Here is a 20,997-nt window from a genome sequence, read left to right on the forward strand (position 1 = left end):
CATGCTTTCATTATCTTCACAATCGTACTGCCGGAAAGGCTGTGACAGGTATTATCATTAATATAATTTCAAAGTTAAAAAAACTGAGACTTATGTGATTTGCTCAAGGACACAACCAGAAAGAGTCAGATTTGGTATGTGAATTTTTGTCTTTTATGTTCGAATCCAGTGCTTTACCAACCTCTGTATCCTACTGCCTGTCATAACCATATAATGGAACCTCAGTGAATATAAAATATTACTGATATTTCAATTACTTGTGGATTTCCTGCCACACATTTTCATAAATGATTGGCTTAAAATTCAGTATGTACAAACCTAGGTAGAGTAAATTCTCCACGCTAGTATACATGCATAGATTGTTAGACTTTGCCTATGTCTGGATGATTTAACTCAGTGTGTAAGAATATAATGTGCAAGAGGCTAATTTTGTTTCTCTTTTTAGGTCTGGTACTGATTAACATTGCTCTGTCCTCTTTGATCATGGAGTCCATATCTGGATTTACAAGACTACTGTTCGTCCCTTCAACAGATGTGCACTGAGTGCCTATTAAGTGCTTGGTACTGTTCTAGGAGTTGTAGATACAGTGGTGAACCACAACAACAAAATACTGTGGTTTTTTTTTTTTTAAGATTTTATTTATGTATTTGACAGACAGAGATCACAAGTAGGCAGAGAGGCAGGCAGAGAGAGAGGGGAGGAACAGGCTCCCTGCTGAGCAGAGAGCCTGATGTGGGACTCAATCCCAGGACCCTGAGATCATGACCTGAGCCGAAGGCAGAGGCTTAACCCACTGAGCCACCCAGGCGCCCCCAAAATACTGTTTTTTATGCCTACTGGTTGTGCATGTGATCTTTGGTGGTCACCATGGGGAAGAGGTCAGAAGGAGCAGCTGGCTCATTTGCAAACCATTCCAAGTGGTGAAAACTGTATCTTTTGCTGCTGCTGACTCTGTATCACTCTCACAATCAAGGTAGCACTCCAGTTAAATGGGTGTACATATACTTAAACACATGTGTATGTGTTTTTAGATTTATAAAACCCTGCACTATTGTTTCCACATTTTGCGAAGGGGGAAATAATAGCTTTAAGCAGTTTTAGTGAATAAAAGTGCCTTGAGACCCTTTGTAACTTGGTTAACGGAAGAGCACACAACTTTCATTTCTAAGAAAAAAAGATTAGAGAAACCCATTAGTAGCTGTTGTGACAGCAGCCATTGGGGAGTAGATCTATCTTAAAATTGGAAAAAGAGAAATTGGCATACCAAAGACTCAAACTCCAGTTCATTTTCACTCTCTGGAATTTGTCTTTATCTGACAGATGAAGGCAACACCCTATATAAATCTAATTCTTATCCTCTTTGTGTTCCATCCAGCTACCAGGCACTACATTAATGACATATCAAATTGTGAAGAGTGTTCAATCAAAAGGCATTGAAGTACTTATTAATTAGATTTTTCTGAGCTTCTAAGGAAAAATTTTAAAGTTATTTTTAGTGGCTTTATGGTAAGTTGCCCTTTTGATTTTTTCTGCATGGTTTATGGTCCACATGTGAAAAACACTTTGTAAATACAACTATATATTTTGGCCAAAACATTCTCCATAGGATGATGCATGGTCCTTGCATAAATAACAAATCAGTAATTATGTATCACAGATCAAAAATGACAATCTTAACTGGTCAAAGAACAGCCTGAATGAGTGAGTCATGAATAGAAGGAAAACATCCCCACACCTTAACTGCAACCTCAAAATTTCTACCATCCACATGAACTAAACGTCTTAATGTGAAAGTTTCTGACTTCTAGAATTTATAGGATGGGGATTATCAACATAGTCTCACTGGGAGAAATGCAGTGGATTGGCTTCTTAAAGTACATTTTAGCAAAGATGGGAGTACTGTGCTGCAAGAAGTCAAAGTAGGACAACTGCTGGGCCTGATGAAATACTCTCAGGGAGAAAAGAATGAATAATTTCCTATAAAAGAGACATGTATAAAATATAAAAGAAAGCTATATGAAAACAAATAAATACGAAGTGGGCACAGCTACAATGCAGTAAATATCTATAATCTCTTCATCATTAGAGGAATGAAAAATTAAGTACTATAGAAATGATTGAAGTAGGATTTAAATCACATTGAATAGATTAATATTTGTAAAGTAATTCACAAATATAAAGAGAAAATTGAACAAATAAATCTGCAATCATAAAAGCAGAAGAAGAAAGGAATTATAAATGAATAAATGTGTTAGCTGAAAAATGTGATTTTCCTCAGAGAAATTGCTAAATGATTACATTATTCAAAATGTTATACAAAGTCCAAAAGATCAGTTTTTACAATGTGGTAACACATTAAATTTAAGTAGAAGTCAGAAAGCATCAATAATCAAATTTTGCTTTGACATTTTGTATGCTCCATGATTACTTAATCTATAATAATTGTGAACTTCTCTTGTTTTAACATTATTAAATTGGGGGAAAATCTAGCCCTTTCTCTAACATGCCCCTGTAGTACACATGCACAGAAACATTCTTTTATTTTCATTAAAATACTTTGTTCAGATTTGTACATGAGGTATCTCCTTCTATTATTTGGTTACCCTAATAGCAGACTAGAAAAACAGTTTGCTCATGACATTAGTTTTGTCCTCATTCAAGTGACTAGCATTATTCAATTTATGCTTAAATGTGATAAAATAGATTCCAAACGAGAAAGATCTTGATCAGGCTGATAAGATCTCATTTCCAGTCCTTTTGCCCCTGCTTCAGTACACTAGGGGCAAAGTGTAAATATCAATGAGAGGAAATCTTACTTGCCTCAAGGAGTCCTTTGTCAAATTCACAGGACACCTAAATTCTCCTCAGCCTCAAATCTGCTAAGAATAGGTCTTCATACATCCATGCTCAAGTTTTGGTGTGGATACAGAAAAGAATCTGTTATCTCCACATGGAAAACATTACCAGAATCTGAAAATCTCTCCTTTCCCCACCCTTGCCCAGGCCATCAGCCTCTCTTCTCCAATTGCCCTCCATGTTTTTATTCTTGATCCCCTATAGTTCTACACTATTACTTAGTGTAATTCTTTTTTCAAAAGATTTATTTATTTATTTTAGAGAGCAGTGAGTAGGGAGGGGCAAAGGGAGAGGGAGAAAATCTCAAGCCAACTCCTCACTGAGCATGGAACTTGATGTGGGGCTCAATCCCACAACCCTGAGACCATGACTTGAGCCAAAGCCGAGAGCCGGATGTTCATCTGACTGAGCCACCCAGATGCCCCTTGAGCAATGTAATCCTTTAAAAATATAAATCAGATCATGTCATTCATCTCCTCAAAAGTCTACAATGGCTCCTATCTCACTCAGAGTCAAATGGAGTCTTTACAATGGCCCACCAGGCCCTCCACAATCTGGACCCTCAGAGCCCCTTTGATCTGACGTCCTACCACCTTCCTCTGGCTTATTCTCCTCCAGGCACACTGGCCTTCCTACTGTTCACTGATCAAGTTACGTACACTCCCAACGTGTGGGCCTCTGCACTGAGTATTTACTATGTCCAGACAGTAAGGCTGAGTGCCAGGCTGACTCCCTTAGCTTCTTCAAATCTTTGTTCTAACATTCACCTTATTTAAAATCACAATCCCACTTCTTGCCATTCCACCTACACCTGCCCCTTTGGTAGTTTTATACCCCTCATGCCTCTGTGTTTTCTTTTTAAAATAATTTTAATAATAACTATCATATTTAAATGTACTGATTATTTGTTTATTTGCTTATATTCTGTCTCCCACTGCTATAATTAAAACTGTATGAGGGCGGAGTCCATTAATTTTGCTCACTGTTTTTTAAGCACTTAGAGTGATGCCAGGTACACAGTAAGAGCTTAATAAATATGTTTGAAGAAATAAAACTTCACTTGTTAAATTCACAGCCTTTCTTTCTTTTTTTTTAAGGATTTTATTTTTTATTTATTTGAGAGAGAAAGAGAGAGCACTAGCAGAAGTAAGAGCAGAGGGAGAAGCAGGCTCCCTGATGAGGAGGGAGCCTGATCCCAGTACCCTGAGATCATGACCTGAGTTGAAGGCAGATACTTAACTGAATGAGCCACCCAGGCACCCCTCTTAGCAGTCTGTCCTAACAATTTCCTTTTAGGTCTTGAGGGCCCTACAAAAAAGCTGTCCCAGTCAAAGAAGACTGAGTGACTTTGATTTACAGTCTTTGGCTTTTTAAGCTCACATCAAGCTCTTTCCAGTACTGTTGAAGTTGAACAGCTGCTTCTGCTTCTAGATCCTATCTAAACTCTGCATTGGGCCCAAGTATCCTGTCAGCATCTGTGAGATTTGCTCATGTACCCACACTTCTTGTCACCCTCTTGCCTTCTAAAAATACAAAAAATTTATCTACCTCAACCATAACATCTGTTTATTCTCAACCAGAATCATCAGTTTAGATGAGAGAATCAAAATGATTCATGTCTGACTTCTCTCTTTCCTTCCTTTTCTTTTCATCTTTCTACCTTCCTTCTATCCTAATTCTGTCCTTCCTTCCTTCCTTTTATGGACTCTTCTTAAACTTTCATGGATTCATTGAGAATTAGAACCCGGAACATTTTCCCTATAAACTGGGCATGACAGACCTCAGTATTCTACTGTGTTTTGCCCAAAGTCACCTTTGCTATGCTCAACATAGTGCTCTAGAAAAATTTTTGTGTGAGGAGGTTTAGTATAATGGTTTATAGCTCAGATCCTGGAGCTACTTTGCTTGGCTTCAAATCCTTGCTCCATCAATATTATGTGTCCCAACTGTGTCAAGTTACTTCATATTTTTTTCAGTTTCTTCATCTTAAAATGTGGAAAATAATTTTAAGTATTTCACAGAGTTGTGGTGAGGATTGAATTAGTTAATATATGCAAGTTATTAAGAGTACCTGATCACCAGAAGAACATTGATTTTTCTTTTTTTTAATATTTTATTTATTTATTTGACAGACAGAGATCACAAGTAGGCAGAGAGGCAGGCAGAGAGAGAGGAGGAAGCAGGCTCCCCACTGAGCAGAGAGCCCGATGTGGGGCTCAATCCCAGGACCCTGGGATCAGGACCTGAGCTGAAGGCAGAGGCTTTAACCCACTGAGCCACCCAGGCGCCCCAGAACATTGATTTTTCATTATGGTGAAAGATAAAACATATTTGTCATCCTTATTCTAAGCCATGCTCTTACTTTTGCCCTAAGACTTCACCTTTCTTAAGGCCAAGGTCTAACTGAGCAACTAAGGAACTCCTTATTGAAGAAGTAGCATGGTCACTGGGGAATTGCCCATCAAGTTGAAAGGAATATTTTCCAAGATTTCTGTTAGTGAGTGCTGACTAAATTATGCATATGCCATTATTTCTTTCAAAATTTTCATAGGTTGGATGCTTGAGAAGCTAATTCTAAGACTAGAATGCATATGCACGGGATTTAGTTGGGAGTGATCCTAGGAAGCACCAGTAAGGCAGTGGAGAGAGTAGGAGAGGAAACCAGTTAACCACATTAATATTTGGAAAGTTCCTACTGTGCACAGTGGGGTCTCAGTCTGCTGGGGAATTTCAGGTCAAAGTGCAGAGCATGTCTCAGAGTTTCTGCAGCTGAAGATGTGGATGAGCAGTGCCCTTTATCCACAGAAAGCCAGCTGTCATTGGTTGAGATTTGTTGGGAGATGTGGGGATACAGAGCCTTAACTCTCTGACACTTATGAGTTGAGACACCCCTAGGCAGAGTCCCAGGTACTTGCAATTGGCAACTGCCAGTTAAAGTACAGGGAGCCCTGAATGTGGAGGGGGTACAAGTGAGGCCCCAAGAATAATGCAGACACCAATACAACCAAAGATTTCAGTAAAGTCAGGTATATGGAGGCATTAGTATAAATCCTTTCCACTGGGCCTCTTAAAATAAATTATTGCTGCTTTCGTGACAAGAGGTCAAATATTTAAACCTCTCAGGGGCAAAAGTTTAGAAACTTAAAAAGTTCTGTGTTGGTACCTCATTATTATTTTTATTGTCATAAGAACATTTAATACAATATCCACCCTCTCAACAAATTTTTATGTGTATACTACGTTACTGTTACCTATAGGTGCAGCGTTGTCCAGGAGATCTCTAGAACTGATTCTTTTTGCATTTTATACCCACTTAATATCAACTCCCCATTTCCCCCTGCCCCCAGTACCTGGAATCACCATTTACTCTCTTTTATGCTCATGCTTTCATATGGGACAGTTTAAAGCAAAATTTGATGATTTAACGTAGTAATTATATTTTAGCAAATTCTAAGACAATTGACATTTTTTTTAAAAAATAATGACTGAAACTTTCAAAAATTTAAATTCTTCCAAAACTAGTGTGCTATCCTTTGTGCAATGAATATTATAACTTTTTACATATAAATAAACACAATCAATTCACAATGCGAATATTGGCTTTAATATAAGAATAAATATTACTTATGTGTATGTTCCTCATTCACTGCTAGCTTTGCCTTAGCTAATGTATTAGCTATTTAATGCAGATTTCCATATGTAAATAGGTGTTTTTCTGCTTTATTCTTGTCAAAATGATTAGGTAGCTTTCTGATTCAATAAATCTATGGAAATTGTATGTGCTGTATTAGTTTTATTATGTTCAGAAAGTAATTATTTTAACTTATTACATATCACTTGTGTCATATTGTACTTTAAAGAAATATGTATGTTAAACCACAGCAATACCTACTACAGTTCTGTAATTTGATTCATGCAAATCTGTCAGTAATAAAATCAACCACAATTTAATTTCAAACCTTCCCAACCAGCAGCTGTACAATTTATGCACTATTTTTCTATTTTTACTACTGGATAATGACAATGATGAATGCCTTTAAGAGGAAATACATATTCATTGAAAAGACTGAGATCAAACTATCCCCTTTCAAAAGGCCCACAAAGGTAGGAAGCCCATTTGTGTGCTGCCGGAGATTTGTTGGTAGTGAGCTGGAATTATGCCCAAAACTGCATCTAATGAGGATTCAATAATCCAGTGAAATTAAACCTGCAATGATACCTTTTTACAAACCACAGTAATCGATACAATCACAATTGGCATCAGCTATAATACTCTTAAACATATCTGAAAGAACAAATGATTAGCTGAGTGTAGCCAGAGGCCCATCGTTCTGAGAGTGCCAGGTTAAGAGGTATGAGGACAAAGATACTCAATTGGCAACTTAATAAGTTCAAGGTCACTGCTCTCCTGACCCATATGTCTGGGAACATAGAATGAAATGAATATTAGCTCATTAGCAGTGATTTATATGTTGAATGACAATGATGAACTTATAAACTGTGCTGTCATGTGAAATTAGTTAATGTGAATAATGACAAGAGTGTTGGCATGTCTCCTTTGTCAATTGATCAGGTTTCTTTTCTTCACTGCATCCACCAGCAATCTGACTTTTATTTCAAAAAGAGTAAGAAAGTACCATACTGAAGTAGATGGCATAGTTCCAGAGATCCCTGCCTTTCTTATTTTATTTTAGGATGCAATTTTATAGCTTACTTCATATAATGTAAGATAATAAATGCAAGTCACTCAAGATATTGAAGCTCTGATTTCCAAAACAAACAGCTTTATCTATCTGTATACTTATGCAGACAAATGTGTGATATGGAATGAGCTCCCAAGAAATCATTTAGAGTAAAAATATTTTGGCTAATAGGTGCTGCTGAGAGCAAACTTATCTTCTGTCTATAATCTCACACTATTTGCATTGAAAAATACTGAGCTCTGGCTATACTATTTCATTTTGAGTATAAAATGTATGATCACAAAAATTATCTTGAGACACACATTATTATGTACATTTTCTTGATGCTATATTCATCTATCTTCAGACACTTTCCTCTATAATTCAAAGACTATTGCCTCATAATATTTTGTCTTAGTGTGGGATTCCAAAACGCAGTTGGTGGTTTGAAAAACCCTGGATTTGGGTGGTAGTCTTTGCCTGGGAATTTTAAAGAAATATTTCATTACTTTCTACTCACTCAGATTCCATGTATTCTAGTACTGATACTGGCACTAATTCAAAGTTGAATATACATATTATAAGTAGAAAACATAAAGCTAAAACTGTATGCAATAGATATCATTTAAAATCTCATCTACTCTCTTTTATGGGAGAAGAAAGGAATATATTAATTGAGAATATACAGTTACTCCATCAAAGCATGGTTTTGGTAAGTCCTTTCTGCCCTGAATCTATGTAAAACTATTACTTTTGTCTGTTGCCTCATTTTAGAAAGGCTCCCAACATTAAATATTATAAAATACCTCTTCTGGTTTACATTTCTCTTTCTATCCCAGATTTCTAGAACTAACCATCCTGTAAACTGTTTTAGGAATTCCATATCTAAGTAAAAATAGCTTAAGTGTGTACATTTAAGTTAATTGTTCTGGTACTGCAAATGATCTAGGTGAACATCTTGTAAAAATCTAATAAAATTGCTTTGCTTTTACCTTCAGAGCCTCCTCTTGTTTAAAGAGATCTTCAAAATCTTTAGCACAAAGTTCGGGAGCATTAAGAAGTTGTTCCACTTCTGATAGGGCTTGTGAGACATGAGTGATCTCAGTCAGGTAAGTAGAAGGCACATAAGAGATTTCCAAAGGCATATCTTCAGTCATCACCATCACCGACTCTTCATGGACAGTGTGCTGGTATAGACATACAAAAGAAGAATTCTTTTAGCTTCCTGATAATGAAAAGATCTCTACCGAGTTTAATAAATTCCAGTTTATAGCTGACAGAGGGCTGAAAGTGAATAAAAAGTGCATGATGATAAGTCTAGTAAAAAGGTTATTATTTTTACACCCTCTTCTCACAAAAAGTATTAGAAGCATTTAAAAAATAAGAGATACATACACATTAGCACCATGAGTATAAGAATGAAAGGCCAAGAGCCATAGGGTCACGAGAAGGATAGTTTTACTCTAAGGAAAGGATAATTTTTACAACTGGTTTTAAAAATGTAATTCTAAGCTTCCTAGAAAATTATGTATGGGATACAATGGTAGGGGCTCTACATCAGTGCTTTTCCTCCCAAAGAAACCTCTCCTATACTTTTTTCCCCTAAACTAGATTGAGGTACAAGAGGGACAAAGCAATTTTGGCTGGTATATACTTTTACATTCAGCACCCTTCTCCAAATTCCAGACATCAGCTCTCCTCTTTAATGCTAATTTCCTGTTAAGTTAAGCTGCTAATGTACTAGATAAGAAAGATTGAGGTTGGAATTCACATTTTAATAAGAACTCCAGAAAGCCCTAAGGTCTAAGGAAGCACTAGCCTCTCCTATGTCCACACTTTTCCTACCTGCCATTCAAGTACTATGATTGACGGACATTTGGAGCTTAGAATCCTTTTGCATTAGGCCAATAGTGCCTCTTTCCTTACTCCTTATAAGACCATGAAATAAATACTATTTGGCACACAAATTCAGAAAGACACATGACCTCTGCTCTCTTCTGTCTCTACTATAAGCAACAAACTGCTTGTAATTGAAATTAGTTTTCCAGTAACTCTGTTTTGAATTGATCAACTGCCATCTGCCTGTTGATGAGGTCAACTAAGGGTTTCAGTGGCAGAGTCTCTAGAGTAGTTCTGATGATCAGCATGCTAACACAGGCATCTATTACTGCACAGGTTTTATGACAAGACCATCCCATTTTTGCAGCAATGTAATTAAATTAAGTTTAGGATCTCAGACTGAATTCATGTAAAGATAAGTCAAATTATAAACTGCTCTATTTATACTTTCCTATTAATTTCTCAGGTCCAGGATTCTTGTACTCAGTTCTTACATAATATAAAACTAATTGCAATCTATATGTCTCATTTACTTATGACACTGTAAATTCACATAATTACACAAATTAGCTTAAATGACATAATTACACTTTTTACAAAGTTTGATGTTGTGTATATATCGTGACTAAATATATGGTACATATTCCTTCATGATGAAAGAATGATAATTTTACATTTCAAATAATACTAGAATTTTGGGCTAGAGTTTAAAAAGGACAATCTTCATATTTAACCACATATTTTGAAATTCAAATTCTCAATCTCTTCATTTCAAACAAAACTTCCCACCAATTTTAAAGAAAAATAAATCAGCAGACATTTGAATGCACAATTTTCATGGACACATTAATTTCATACTAACTAGTACAGCTAACACAAATCAAGCAAATTCACTGTGACTTCCATATATTCTACTACACTGGTGACTATTGTTCTTAAAAATTTCTAAGTTAGTAAGTTGTTTTTCTTTGCATCAGTTTCTTCAATTCCTGGGGTAAAGACAGTTCTATGTTATCTGAAACAAGAATGTTCCCATACTGTGTTTCCATAATGGTGACTTTTTCTTTCTTTTTAATTATATACATTTTATACCTCTAAATTTTTACAGATTAGTGGGTTTTGTTATTAGGGACAAAGTTGGGTAGAAGTAGTGGTTTATCTCTTTCAGATATGCATATACACAAGTATGTATGTGTGTATTTTTGTCTCACCAAGGAGTTTATTGTTAGAATGAGACATAACTTCAAAATATTTTAAAAACATCTGAGTTTCATTTAAAAAATCAATGTGGGTTCCAAAATGTTTTAATGTCATCCTCATCATTTTCTCTTAAAAGGAAAATAATTCTAAGTTCTTTACATTCTCTTTCTGCTTCTTTTTTGACATGTACATTCCCTGATCTTCATCATCTACACTTGAGGTACTCACATCTATCTTAAATTCATACTGATGACTTCCAAATATAATAGTTATGGATTATACATAGCAAGGGATTTAACTGAACAGTTAAATACAATAGAGAAAAAAGACATAAAAAATAAACTCACATTTGACTTATTGCCTTGGACTTAACTTTCTGAAACAAAATTGAAAACCCAAGTTTCTAATTCTTTGGTGTTTGTGGTTAATGGCATGTTGTTGTACATACCAGAATTTTACATAAAAAGGCATGACTGACACTAATGTAACATTGTGCTTTAACTATACTCAAATTTTTTCTTTAAAAATTAATTTATGTAAATAATAATTAATGTTAAACACACAGTTCTGAAGACTGGAGTGTTAAATCTCAACAAATAAGATTTGCCCTGGCTGTAGGGGACCTGGGTGGCTCAGTCAGTAAAGCATCCAACTCTTGATTTCTTCTCGGGTCATGGTCTCATGGGTTGTGGGATCCAGCCTCAAGTTGGACTCTGTGTTCAGTGTGGAGTCTGCTTGAAAGATTCTTTCCTTCTACCCTGCCTCTCAAATAAATAAATCTTAAAAAGAAAGAAAAAAAAAAAGATTTGCACTAGCTATAGTCCTCACCTAGAACTCTAAGAAGGTAAATAGCACACTGGCTTCTCATTTGTTAAGCTTTTCACTACTTGACTAAATGTCTGGCATAAATTATTTTATTACATATTGATTCATGTCTTCTTTTCTACATAATAAGTATTCATCATCACATCAAGAGAAAACCATTTCTAACCATATTTCAATGGAAATCTCTTATAGGGGAATGTTAGTGGCATCTATTGAAATTCAGAATTTTTCAAAAAATTGACATTTGGTATCTGGTTCTATAAACTCTTTATGCCTTTTCTTTTCTTAAATGATGAAGCCATCACTGACCTGATTGCAATGCACTTCAAAGAAGCATTAGCCATTGTATTGCATATAGGCTATGTCCTATTAACATGTATATTGCAATTATTTTCAAGACTATCATATACAGCCTTAGAGCAACTGGTACCAATTTATGAAAATAAGTGGACTAACTATACCACAACTGATTTACTCCACGCTCATACAAGGCATGAAGACAATCTTCAGAATATTGAGAAATATTAAAACCGTTATAGCTGATGAGAATAATCAAAGAAATAGAAAGACACAGTCTATCACTTTAGAAAAGATACAAAGAAAACATTGCAATCTTTGTTATTCTAAACTACTGATAAACTAATTTTTTTTTCTTTTGTAAAAAAAAAAAAAAGTAAATTAGAACGCCTATAATGCCTTCCAGTTACAATTACCTGTGAACACTGATTCAGATGTATTTTGTAAATTAAATTGAAAAAGGTTAGTGACCACGTATTGAAAATATTTAATGAAGACTGATATATTAGAGGACTTAGTTTCTCTTATCATCTCATCATCATAGACAGGAGAAGTTAAGTGGTGCTTATCATCTGAATAGAGAAAGCTGAGGGATAGTCCTCAGAATAATTTCAGAATAATTCTTTGACACCATTGGGAAACTATCAATTCATTTTCTAGAAAATTCAGTCTTATGTATCTTGACTATTCTCATTTAGTATAAAGTTGTAATAGATCCAATACATTTTAATACAGAGAAATGTATGATAAGTTTAAAATATAAGAAACAACTAAAAATTTTTAATCAACAGAGTCAGAAATTTAGAGATCTAGTTTACTATCTACTCTTTAAAATACATCATTGTTTTTGACAAAGTCATGCAGTTCTATAATAAATAAACTATATCCAATGAATGACTTTCCATTTGGTTTAATAAAAATTTCACACAGTTATTAAAAAAATCAGTATAATTGTAAGTATCATGCTCATTTTCTCCTCTTTATGCATAATCCATACACTCATATTCAGATTTTGCCTTTTCATCTGAATTTCATTAACTCTGCCTTGAATAATTATAGCCTTCTGAATTCTGATGTGTACAAATCCTGTCTAACCTTTTGAAAATCAACTTGCTTTTGTTAATGTTCTTTACCACCTTATATCATTATAGAAATTCATGCATCATTAGCAAGGAAGAACTGTAGCCATACTAATTCATTTTATTTCTCTCTGTTCATATTCACTTCTAATGATATATACACAAATGAGTATACTATCCTCATTTTCTGGAAATGAAAATCAAGAAGTGGAAGAAAGCCCCAAAGTACCTATTTTTATTAACAAATGGGAAGCTCAGTTGATGCTTAAAAGGATTATGATAGGATAAAACTGTGATTCATAAAACTTAAAGTTGAAGTGAAAACAGTTTTAAGATTTTGAACTATGTACATAGGCATAGGTATCATTCATAAAGTCTTAAATAAACTTTGGTTTCTCTCAAAGTTTAGTCATCACATTCTTTTTATTACTTACAGTTCATTTCTTGAAGGGCCACATAACTGCCCAAGATAGAGGCAATCCCATTTTGAAACAAATGGTGCATTATATCTAAGTTTTTAAAACAAAATTTTTCCTTCATGATTTAAAGGATTTATGTCTCCTCAATATAAGTTTCAAATGTGTTGTGGTTACTGGCCTATTTATGAGTTATGAGGTCAAAGAAACTCAAAAAGAAAAATGTACTTTATCCTATATTATTATGATATAGTCCTTAAAATACCTATATATCTAATATAAATATGATATACAGAAAATATGTCAACACATTCAAAGTCTAGCTCAAAAAAAAAAAAAAAAGAACTGGCATCTGGACCAAAAAAACTATAATACAATAATGTAGCCATTTTTTTTTTCATTCCATTAAAGTTAATAAAGACAAAGATGGGCTAAATCTTTAGGGAGGGCACGTATTGCATGGAGCACTGGGTGTGGTGCAAGAACAATGAATACTGTTACGCTGAAAATTAAAAAAAAAATAAATCTTTAAAAGAAAACAAGATTATCTATTAATGCTTAAAGTGCCCCATGACATGAAAATCTGTTAATGTATATTTGATTATGTTTCCTCAAAAGGGCATTCTTCAAGAGTATAGGTTATCTTAAAATAATAACACAATAGCTTATAAATACCAAATATGATTACAGGCTTTTTATGAGTTCTGATGGGTCATATATGACAAGCAACTGAAAAAGAACTTAGGTAGCTCCCATTCCTAGTTTCAAAAATATTCAGAGAAAGACAATTAAGTTTCCTCCCTAGAGATCATTACAGTAAGAAACACACTTAAGCTATTTTTATTAATTTCTCCTTGGTCATTTATATAAATTACAATCTTAAAAAGGGAAATCAAAAGATCAAATTTAGCAAAAGATACTGCATTAATCCACAGACAGAAAAAAACAGTCAAATAATAAAGCCTACAAAAAACAAGAATATGACACAGATGGGATATGCATGGGTATAGTCTTTCCTGTTTACAGTTTTGGATACACATATATGCCAAGGCAATACTAACATGCTGACAGTACTCAGCGTTCCGTGTGTTTAATTAAGTCACTGGGTAGAAAGATTTTAAATAATCACCCTAATGAGCCCAAATAGATTGGTTATGATCTTACATAGAGAAAACAGCAATGAGAGAGCTTGTTCTTAGGTATTCCCACTTCCTTTATTCATCATCTAGAAAATTGTCTCTGTGAAGTTATGTAAAAAGAAAAGATCAACCCTCAAATGATCATTAAGTGATTGATCAACAAATTGTATTAAGCTTATAGCTTACCTCCCTTTTGTTCAAAAATAAGAAGACATGTTAAAGAAAGCAATCAGTATAAAATAGTGCAGAAAATCATCCTTTATAGTCCTATTATTTATTTTCTAAAACCAAATTTCTGGTGCAGGGAAGGCTGTCAGTGAAGGGGGTATGCAGGTGAAGCATGATTTGCCATTCTCTAAGTATGCCCTACTTCTAGAAGGCCAGGTATGTGTAGTGTCCTGCGTAATGGGTCTGGCTGCTGGACATGCTCTTTCATCTGCCCCATGGTAATTCTTCTCTTCCATACCATCAAATTTACCAAGCTCCTCAGGGCCAAGCTAAATTGCCATCTAATTAAACTGATAAACTAAATCTTGATAACGTGTTAATGGCTTATAGTGGTTTAAACTGTTAATCCGCCACAGGATAACATTTGCATTTTAATAAGGATTTTCAATAAATTAACATACATTAGTAACTTGGTAGAATTCTAGTCACTAAGTATGGCCTGTGAGAGAAGTGAAAGAAAAGGGTTTTGGTTCCCACCAACATATATGGCCCACCTTGTAAGAAATCACGAGAAAAGTAACAAGGCAACTTCAAAGGTAAGGTTACATATCCAAGATGTCTTACAATGTAAAATAAATGTACTAAACACTCACACATAGTTAGCATATATTTGCTGAATAAATGAATAAAGAAAGTACCAGTTTAAAAAGGCAATTTTTAAAAATAGATGTTTGACTAGAATTGCTGCAGTCTACAGTTGTAATAAAATGTTCACCTTGGAGTTCTCAGAATGCAAATGGAATATTTTCTTCATTTCATAATGTAATCTTCATTGGTATAGATTTAAAAGTATTTCTGATTTAACCATGTCACATTTCTCCAATTCAGTGCAAACCAGCTCATGCTGTTACACGTGAATGTCTCAGCTTTTCAGTTGTCTCTGTTATTACTGTAACTCATTATATGTGAACAAAAAAAAGAAATAATTATTTGGGAAACTGTCAGACAGATACTTTTAGGAGATGTTAATTTTAGCCCCATTCATGGAGGTCTACAATGCCTGTTAGTAAATTATAGTGTCTGAGAAGACTATCAGTCAATAAATCTTTTTAATCCTGGCTAACTCTTCCCAAAATGTTCACACAAAATTTTTAATCTATATACCTAGTACATATTTTCTAATAGGAAGGTATTCTAATATATCAGCTTGGCAATACCTGACACAGGGATTTTTCATATGTTCACATGTGAAAATGAACACACATGTACATATACACATCCATTTATTTTAAATTGAAAATAAAATTAGTACAAGAAAAATAGCTTTGGAATTACTTTAAATTCTACAATTATTTGTCATACTACCACATTACTTAACTTCTATTGCCCTGTGGTTCTTCTAGTTTGAGTGGATTTTATAGAATAGCCTCACAATACTAATTTTTACATTACGCTTGTCAAACATTTCAGAAAACCTGGTTATCATTTATCTCCACATTACTTAATGTGGCAATTAAGTACATATTTCTGAATATGCTTGTGCCATAATTTTGTTTTTAAATGATTTTTTCTTTATTAAAAATGTGATAGTGCTAAGTCAGTCAGACACAGAAAAATACTGTATGATCTCACTTGCTGAATTTAAGAAACAAAACAAATAAGCAAAGGAAAAAAAGGAGAGAGAGAGACAAACCAACCAAGAAATAGACTCTTAACTGCAGAGAACAAACTGATGGTTACCAGAGGGGAGGTGTATGAGGGGATGGGAGAAAATGGGGGATGATAATTTAAGAGTACACTTACAATGAAAACAATAAAATAAAATGGTAAAAAAAAATAAAAATAAAAATGTGATAGTGAATATACCCATAACTGCATTGTCCAATATGGTAATCCTTAGCTACATGGGACTATATTTAAATTTATTTTTTTTAGGATTTTATTTTAATTCCAGTTAGTGAATATACAGCATAATAGTAGTTTCAGGTATACAATGTAGTGATTCAACACTTGCATGAAACACTTGGCGCTCATTACAAGTCCACTCCTTAATCTCCATCCCCTCTTTAAACCATCCCCATACCCTGCCCTCTGGTGACCATCAGGTTGTTCTTTAGAGTTAAGAGTCTGTTTATTGGTTTACCTCTCTCCTTTTTCCCCCTTTGTTCCTATGTTTCTTAAACTTACATATGAGTGACATCATATGATATTTCTCTTTCTCTGACTTACTTATTTCACTTCCTTAATTCTTTTTAGCTTCATTCATAACATTGCAAATGGTAAGATCTCATTCCATTTTTATGGCTGAATAATATTACTATATATACATATACAAATTATATATGTAATCTGTCTATATATGTATAGTTAAATTTAAATCTAAATTATTTAAAAGGAAATACAATTAAGATTTTAGTTGCCAGTGAGATTAAATTACAACATGGTGTTCAATTTTTAATAATATAGAAAGTACATAATGCAAAAGCTAGGATCTTTATCTCTATATGAAAAAATTTAACACTAGTATTTATCAGAAAACAATTATAGCATATCTAGTTTGACAGTTTTCCTCACAAAGGAGATTTTGACTGGCTACTAAATCCAATTTAAAATGCCATAAGCTTTGGGCACCTGGGTGGCTCAGTGGGTTAGGCCTCTGCATTGGCTCAGGTCATGATCTCAGGGTCCTGGGATTGAGTCCCACATCGTGCTCTCTGCTCGGCAGGGAGCCTGCTTCCTCCTCTCTCTCTCTCTCTGCATGCCTCTCTGTCTACTTGTAATCTCTGTCAAATAAATAGGTAAAATCTTTAAAAAAAATAAAATGTCATAAGCTTTAAATTCAATAAATTTGTCATAATACATCTGATAGATTTTATTGAAATGCTAACATATTTTGTTTTCATATATATATATATATATAGCCCCTCAATCTCTAAGTAATCTCAACAACTCTGATGAAATTAATAGAAGCACCTATGTGAAGTATATAAATTATATATGCAGGATTTATCTGTTGAAATCTTATGAATTTATGCATATATAGGTGTGTGTGTGTACATACAAACAAAGTGCAAAAGTTGAGCTGGTAGGACATATGAACGTTTTCTGCCTTCCTCACAGGTGAGTAGACTCAACCTCCAAAACAACAGTGACTAAGTACTAGAATCCAGAAGAATATACACATCAGAGATTCAGATTATAGAAAAAGAAAGGAAGCTAGGAGAGAAAGATCATGAATTGGTGGTCTTCGAATCTCTGGCACAGTCTGGGATGGAAACTATCAACCTGGTGATTTCCAGGTGTGTATGTGGGATGACTAGTGGGATACAATTGATTTAACAAGATTCCTTTGTCCCAGGAAAGAACCAGTACCTGTTGGTTTGCTTTATGCAGGAATTACAGGATGGTACGAAATAATAGACGACAGCCTTAACACCAACTTCTTATTCATAAGACCAAGATGTTTTCCTACACATATTTTTTCTGGAAGGTTCTGGCTTGTTAAGCCTTCCTTCACCAGAAACAAATACTCCCATGATTTTTGTTGGTTCTCAATCAGCACTGTATAATAGAAACCACAAATCTGACTTATATTTGTGCTAAAACTTTCACACCCTTTGACTTAAAAACAAAGGAAAGAACACAAGCCATTTCCATAGATATAAGGGACCAAAAAGGGGGAACAAAATTGAGGGTCCTCACAAGTAATATACTAGAAGAAACAAAAGCTTTAATAAAAATGAAATGAGAAGTCTTAAAAAGATAACAGTAGTGGTCAGAAAAGCCCAATACCTGTTTGTTTGTTTGTTTGTTTGTTTGTTTAATTCAATAGATGATTTGGAAAAGAGACTGGTCACTGCTAAAAAGAAATTGTGGGCTCTGAATGATCAACCAAAGGAAGTACCCCACAAGACAGAGAAAGACTGAATGAAAATGAAATCCTAAGTGAAAAGATAAGAGGAATCATAGAGGATGACAGAATCAGGACATATAATATGTAAAGAATACAAATATCAAAAGGAGAAAAGAACAGATGAAACAGAAAAAAAATATTAAAATAACTGTAGGATAAAATTTTCCTGAGCTAAAAAATTACTGATCTGATGAAGTTAAAAATGTTGCTCAAGTACCAACAAGGATAAAAGAATAATTACAGGAACATATTTAGAAATGCATTAAATAATATCTTAGTGAAATTTTTAAACTCTGAGGGATACAGGTGAGGGGTATCTTACAGAGTTTGAGACAAAGAGAACAGTTTAGATATAAAAATAATGAAATTTGGACTTGCATCAGACCTCATATGGGCCACAATGGAAACTAGGACATAGTTGAAGTTAGAAAGCAATGAAAACTAGAAGATAGTGTCCGTAGCCTACAGAGACTATTAAAAGAAAAAGAGAGATTCAAGAATGATGTTATCCCCCAAAGAATCCAACCTCACAATTGCAAGAAAAAAGATCATTTTAAAAACACAAGTATTAAAAGGCTATACACCCTTATACACTTTTTAGAAGGAAATTTCTCAAGCACTGCAACCAAATGAAAAATAAAATATAACAAAGATTTCTTTTTTCTTTTCTATTTTATATAGAGAGAGCATGCACACATGTGCACAGGGCAGGAGGACGGACAGAGGGAGAGAGAAAATCTTAAGCGGGCTCCACGCTCAGTAAGGAGCCCAGTGACTTAGGGGTCAATTTCATGTCCCTGAGCTGAAATCAATAGTTGGAGACTTAACTGACTGAGTCACCCAGTCACCCTATAACAAGGATTTCTAAACAGGGGTAAACAAAGAGTACAAAGAAACAGTGATGACCAATAAGCTCTGTGGGTTTTTTTTTCATTAAGTTTAATAGAATAGCAATAGTTAAGTATAATTTGAGTAGTAACATGACTTAAATTATTGATTTTTAAAGGTTTTATCTTGACTTGAATGAGGTGTTGCTGAGGAAGTCATACTGGTGGGGAGAGCAATGTTCATACTTCCTTTTGGTATAAAACTACACAAAGAGTACGGTTAAAGATTGTTAAAAATAAGAACCTAAGCACTAATAAAGTGAAAATGCAGAGCATAACTTCAAAATTACCTGCACTAAGGGGAGGGATGCAGTAGAGTACAATAAAGATAATGAATTACAGAATTATAGACACAGGACAAGAGGAAATTAAATTATACCATAACATATGATAGAAGAAATTTAAACAATTATACGTGTAAGAATTATTTTAACCATAATGTAGTTGGTTAAATTTCCTTATTCAAAGATCAGTGTCAGACTGGATTAAAGTACACAAACTATATGTAACATATACACATATATAATCTGCTTATAAGGAACACATGAAAAAACAATGTCACAACGGTGTATAATATAGTGATAGGTGATGCTACATCAGGAAAATAATTTGTGAAAAGTTGAAATCAAATAATAGCAAATGAAGTATAGTTCCAGGACAAATGGGTTCAAGAGAGCTACTGTAGTGATAAAAGTCACAATTTTTACCAAAAAAAGTTACAGTCATTGTTATGTCTCAACATTTGGCTGCATCCTACATGAGATAAAAATTACTAGAAATAAAAAGAGAATGTGATAAAATCACAGCTATAATTGATAGCTTCTATATACCTCTTCCAGAATTTGTTGGATCAAGCAGACCAAGCAAAAACAAAACCAAGAATAGAGATTTTTTTTAAAACCAACAAGCTAACCTTAATCTACATTTTGTACACAATGAAAATGCACATTCTTCTTTTATATTACAGGGACATTAAAAAAGATCATATATCCACAAAAAATTCAAAAAAAGGATACAAAGGGATTTCAAGTCATCTTTTCTTATCATAAGCTAATAATCTAGAAATGCAGAAAAATAAAGGAATAAACTTTGATACTTCTAAAGCTGTTAAAAAGGATGCATCAGGTCTGTACACATTGCCTGGAAAAATGTCCTTGGTAGATTGTTCTACATAAAAACCATACATAGAATGAGGCAATATTTTTAAAAATGGGAAAGCATATTCATATATATAATACTTACGGTTAAGAAGCATAGAATATAATATGAAAAGGTAATACTAAACTGCAAACATTTATTCCAGAAGGAGTAGAACTGGCAGAAGGAAGAAATGGAGAGTACTACTGTTTTCTAAATATACTTCATATTGATTGAACTGTTAAACTATTATTGTATTACATTTAAAATAATCATAGAAGCAAAAAGACAGAGTTTGCAATGGTGAATACAATCTTTATATAACCTATTTATGAGCAGTCATGACTCCTTCCAATTGGCTTTACCAAAACAGGCTGTTTTCACTCAACCAAAGTTGTATGAAAACATATACTTTCCAAAAAATTTTTAATTCCAGTAGGAAAACATATACTATTAATTGGCTCTTAGGGAAACATAGACCAAGACAAATGCTTAAGAAAGCAAGATGAATGTATACTGGAAGAATGCTACATTATCACTGAAAACAACCCTGATGGC

General features: G+C 34.0%; 1 protein-coding gene across 2 annotated transcripts in view; it reads right to left on the minus strand.

Moving 5' to 3' along the window:
* Positions 1 to 20,997, minus strand: part of DMD (dystrophin) — a 2,068,501-nt gene that overhangs the window by 1,165,345 nt on the left and 882,159 nt on the right. For both annotated transcript variants that reach the window (XM_080795194.1, XM_080795193.1), the window contains exon 42: positions 8,532 to 8,726. In XM_080795194.1, the coding sequence (XP_080651320.1) occupies positions 8,532 to 8,726 (195 nt within the window). The remainder of the gene's footprint in view (positions 1 to 8,531; positions 8,727 to 20,997) is intronic.

Source organism: Martes martes (genome assembly GCF_963455335.1).
Source record: "Martes martes genome assembly, chromosome: X".
NCBI lineage: Eukaryota > Metazoa > Chordata > Mammalia > Carnivora > Mustelidae > Martes > Martes martes.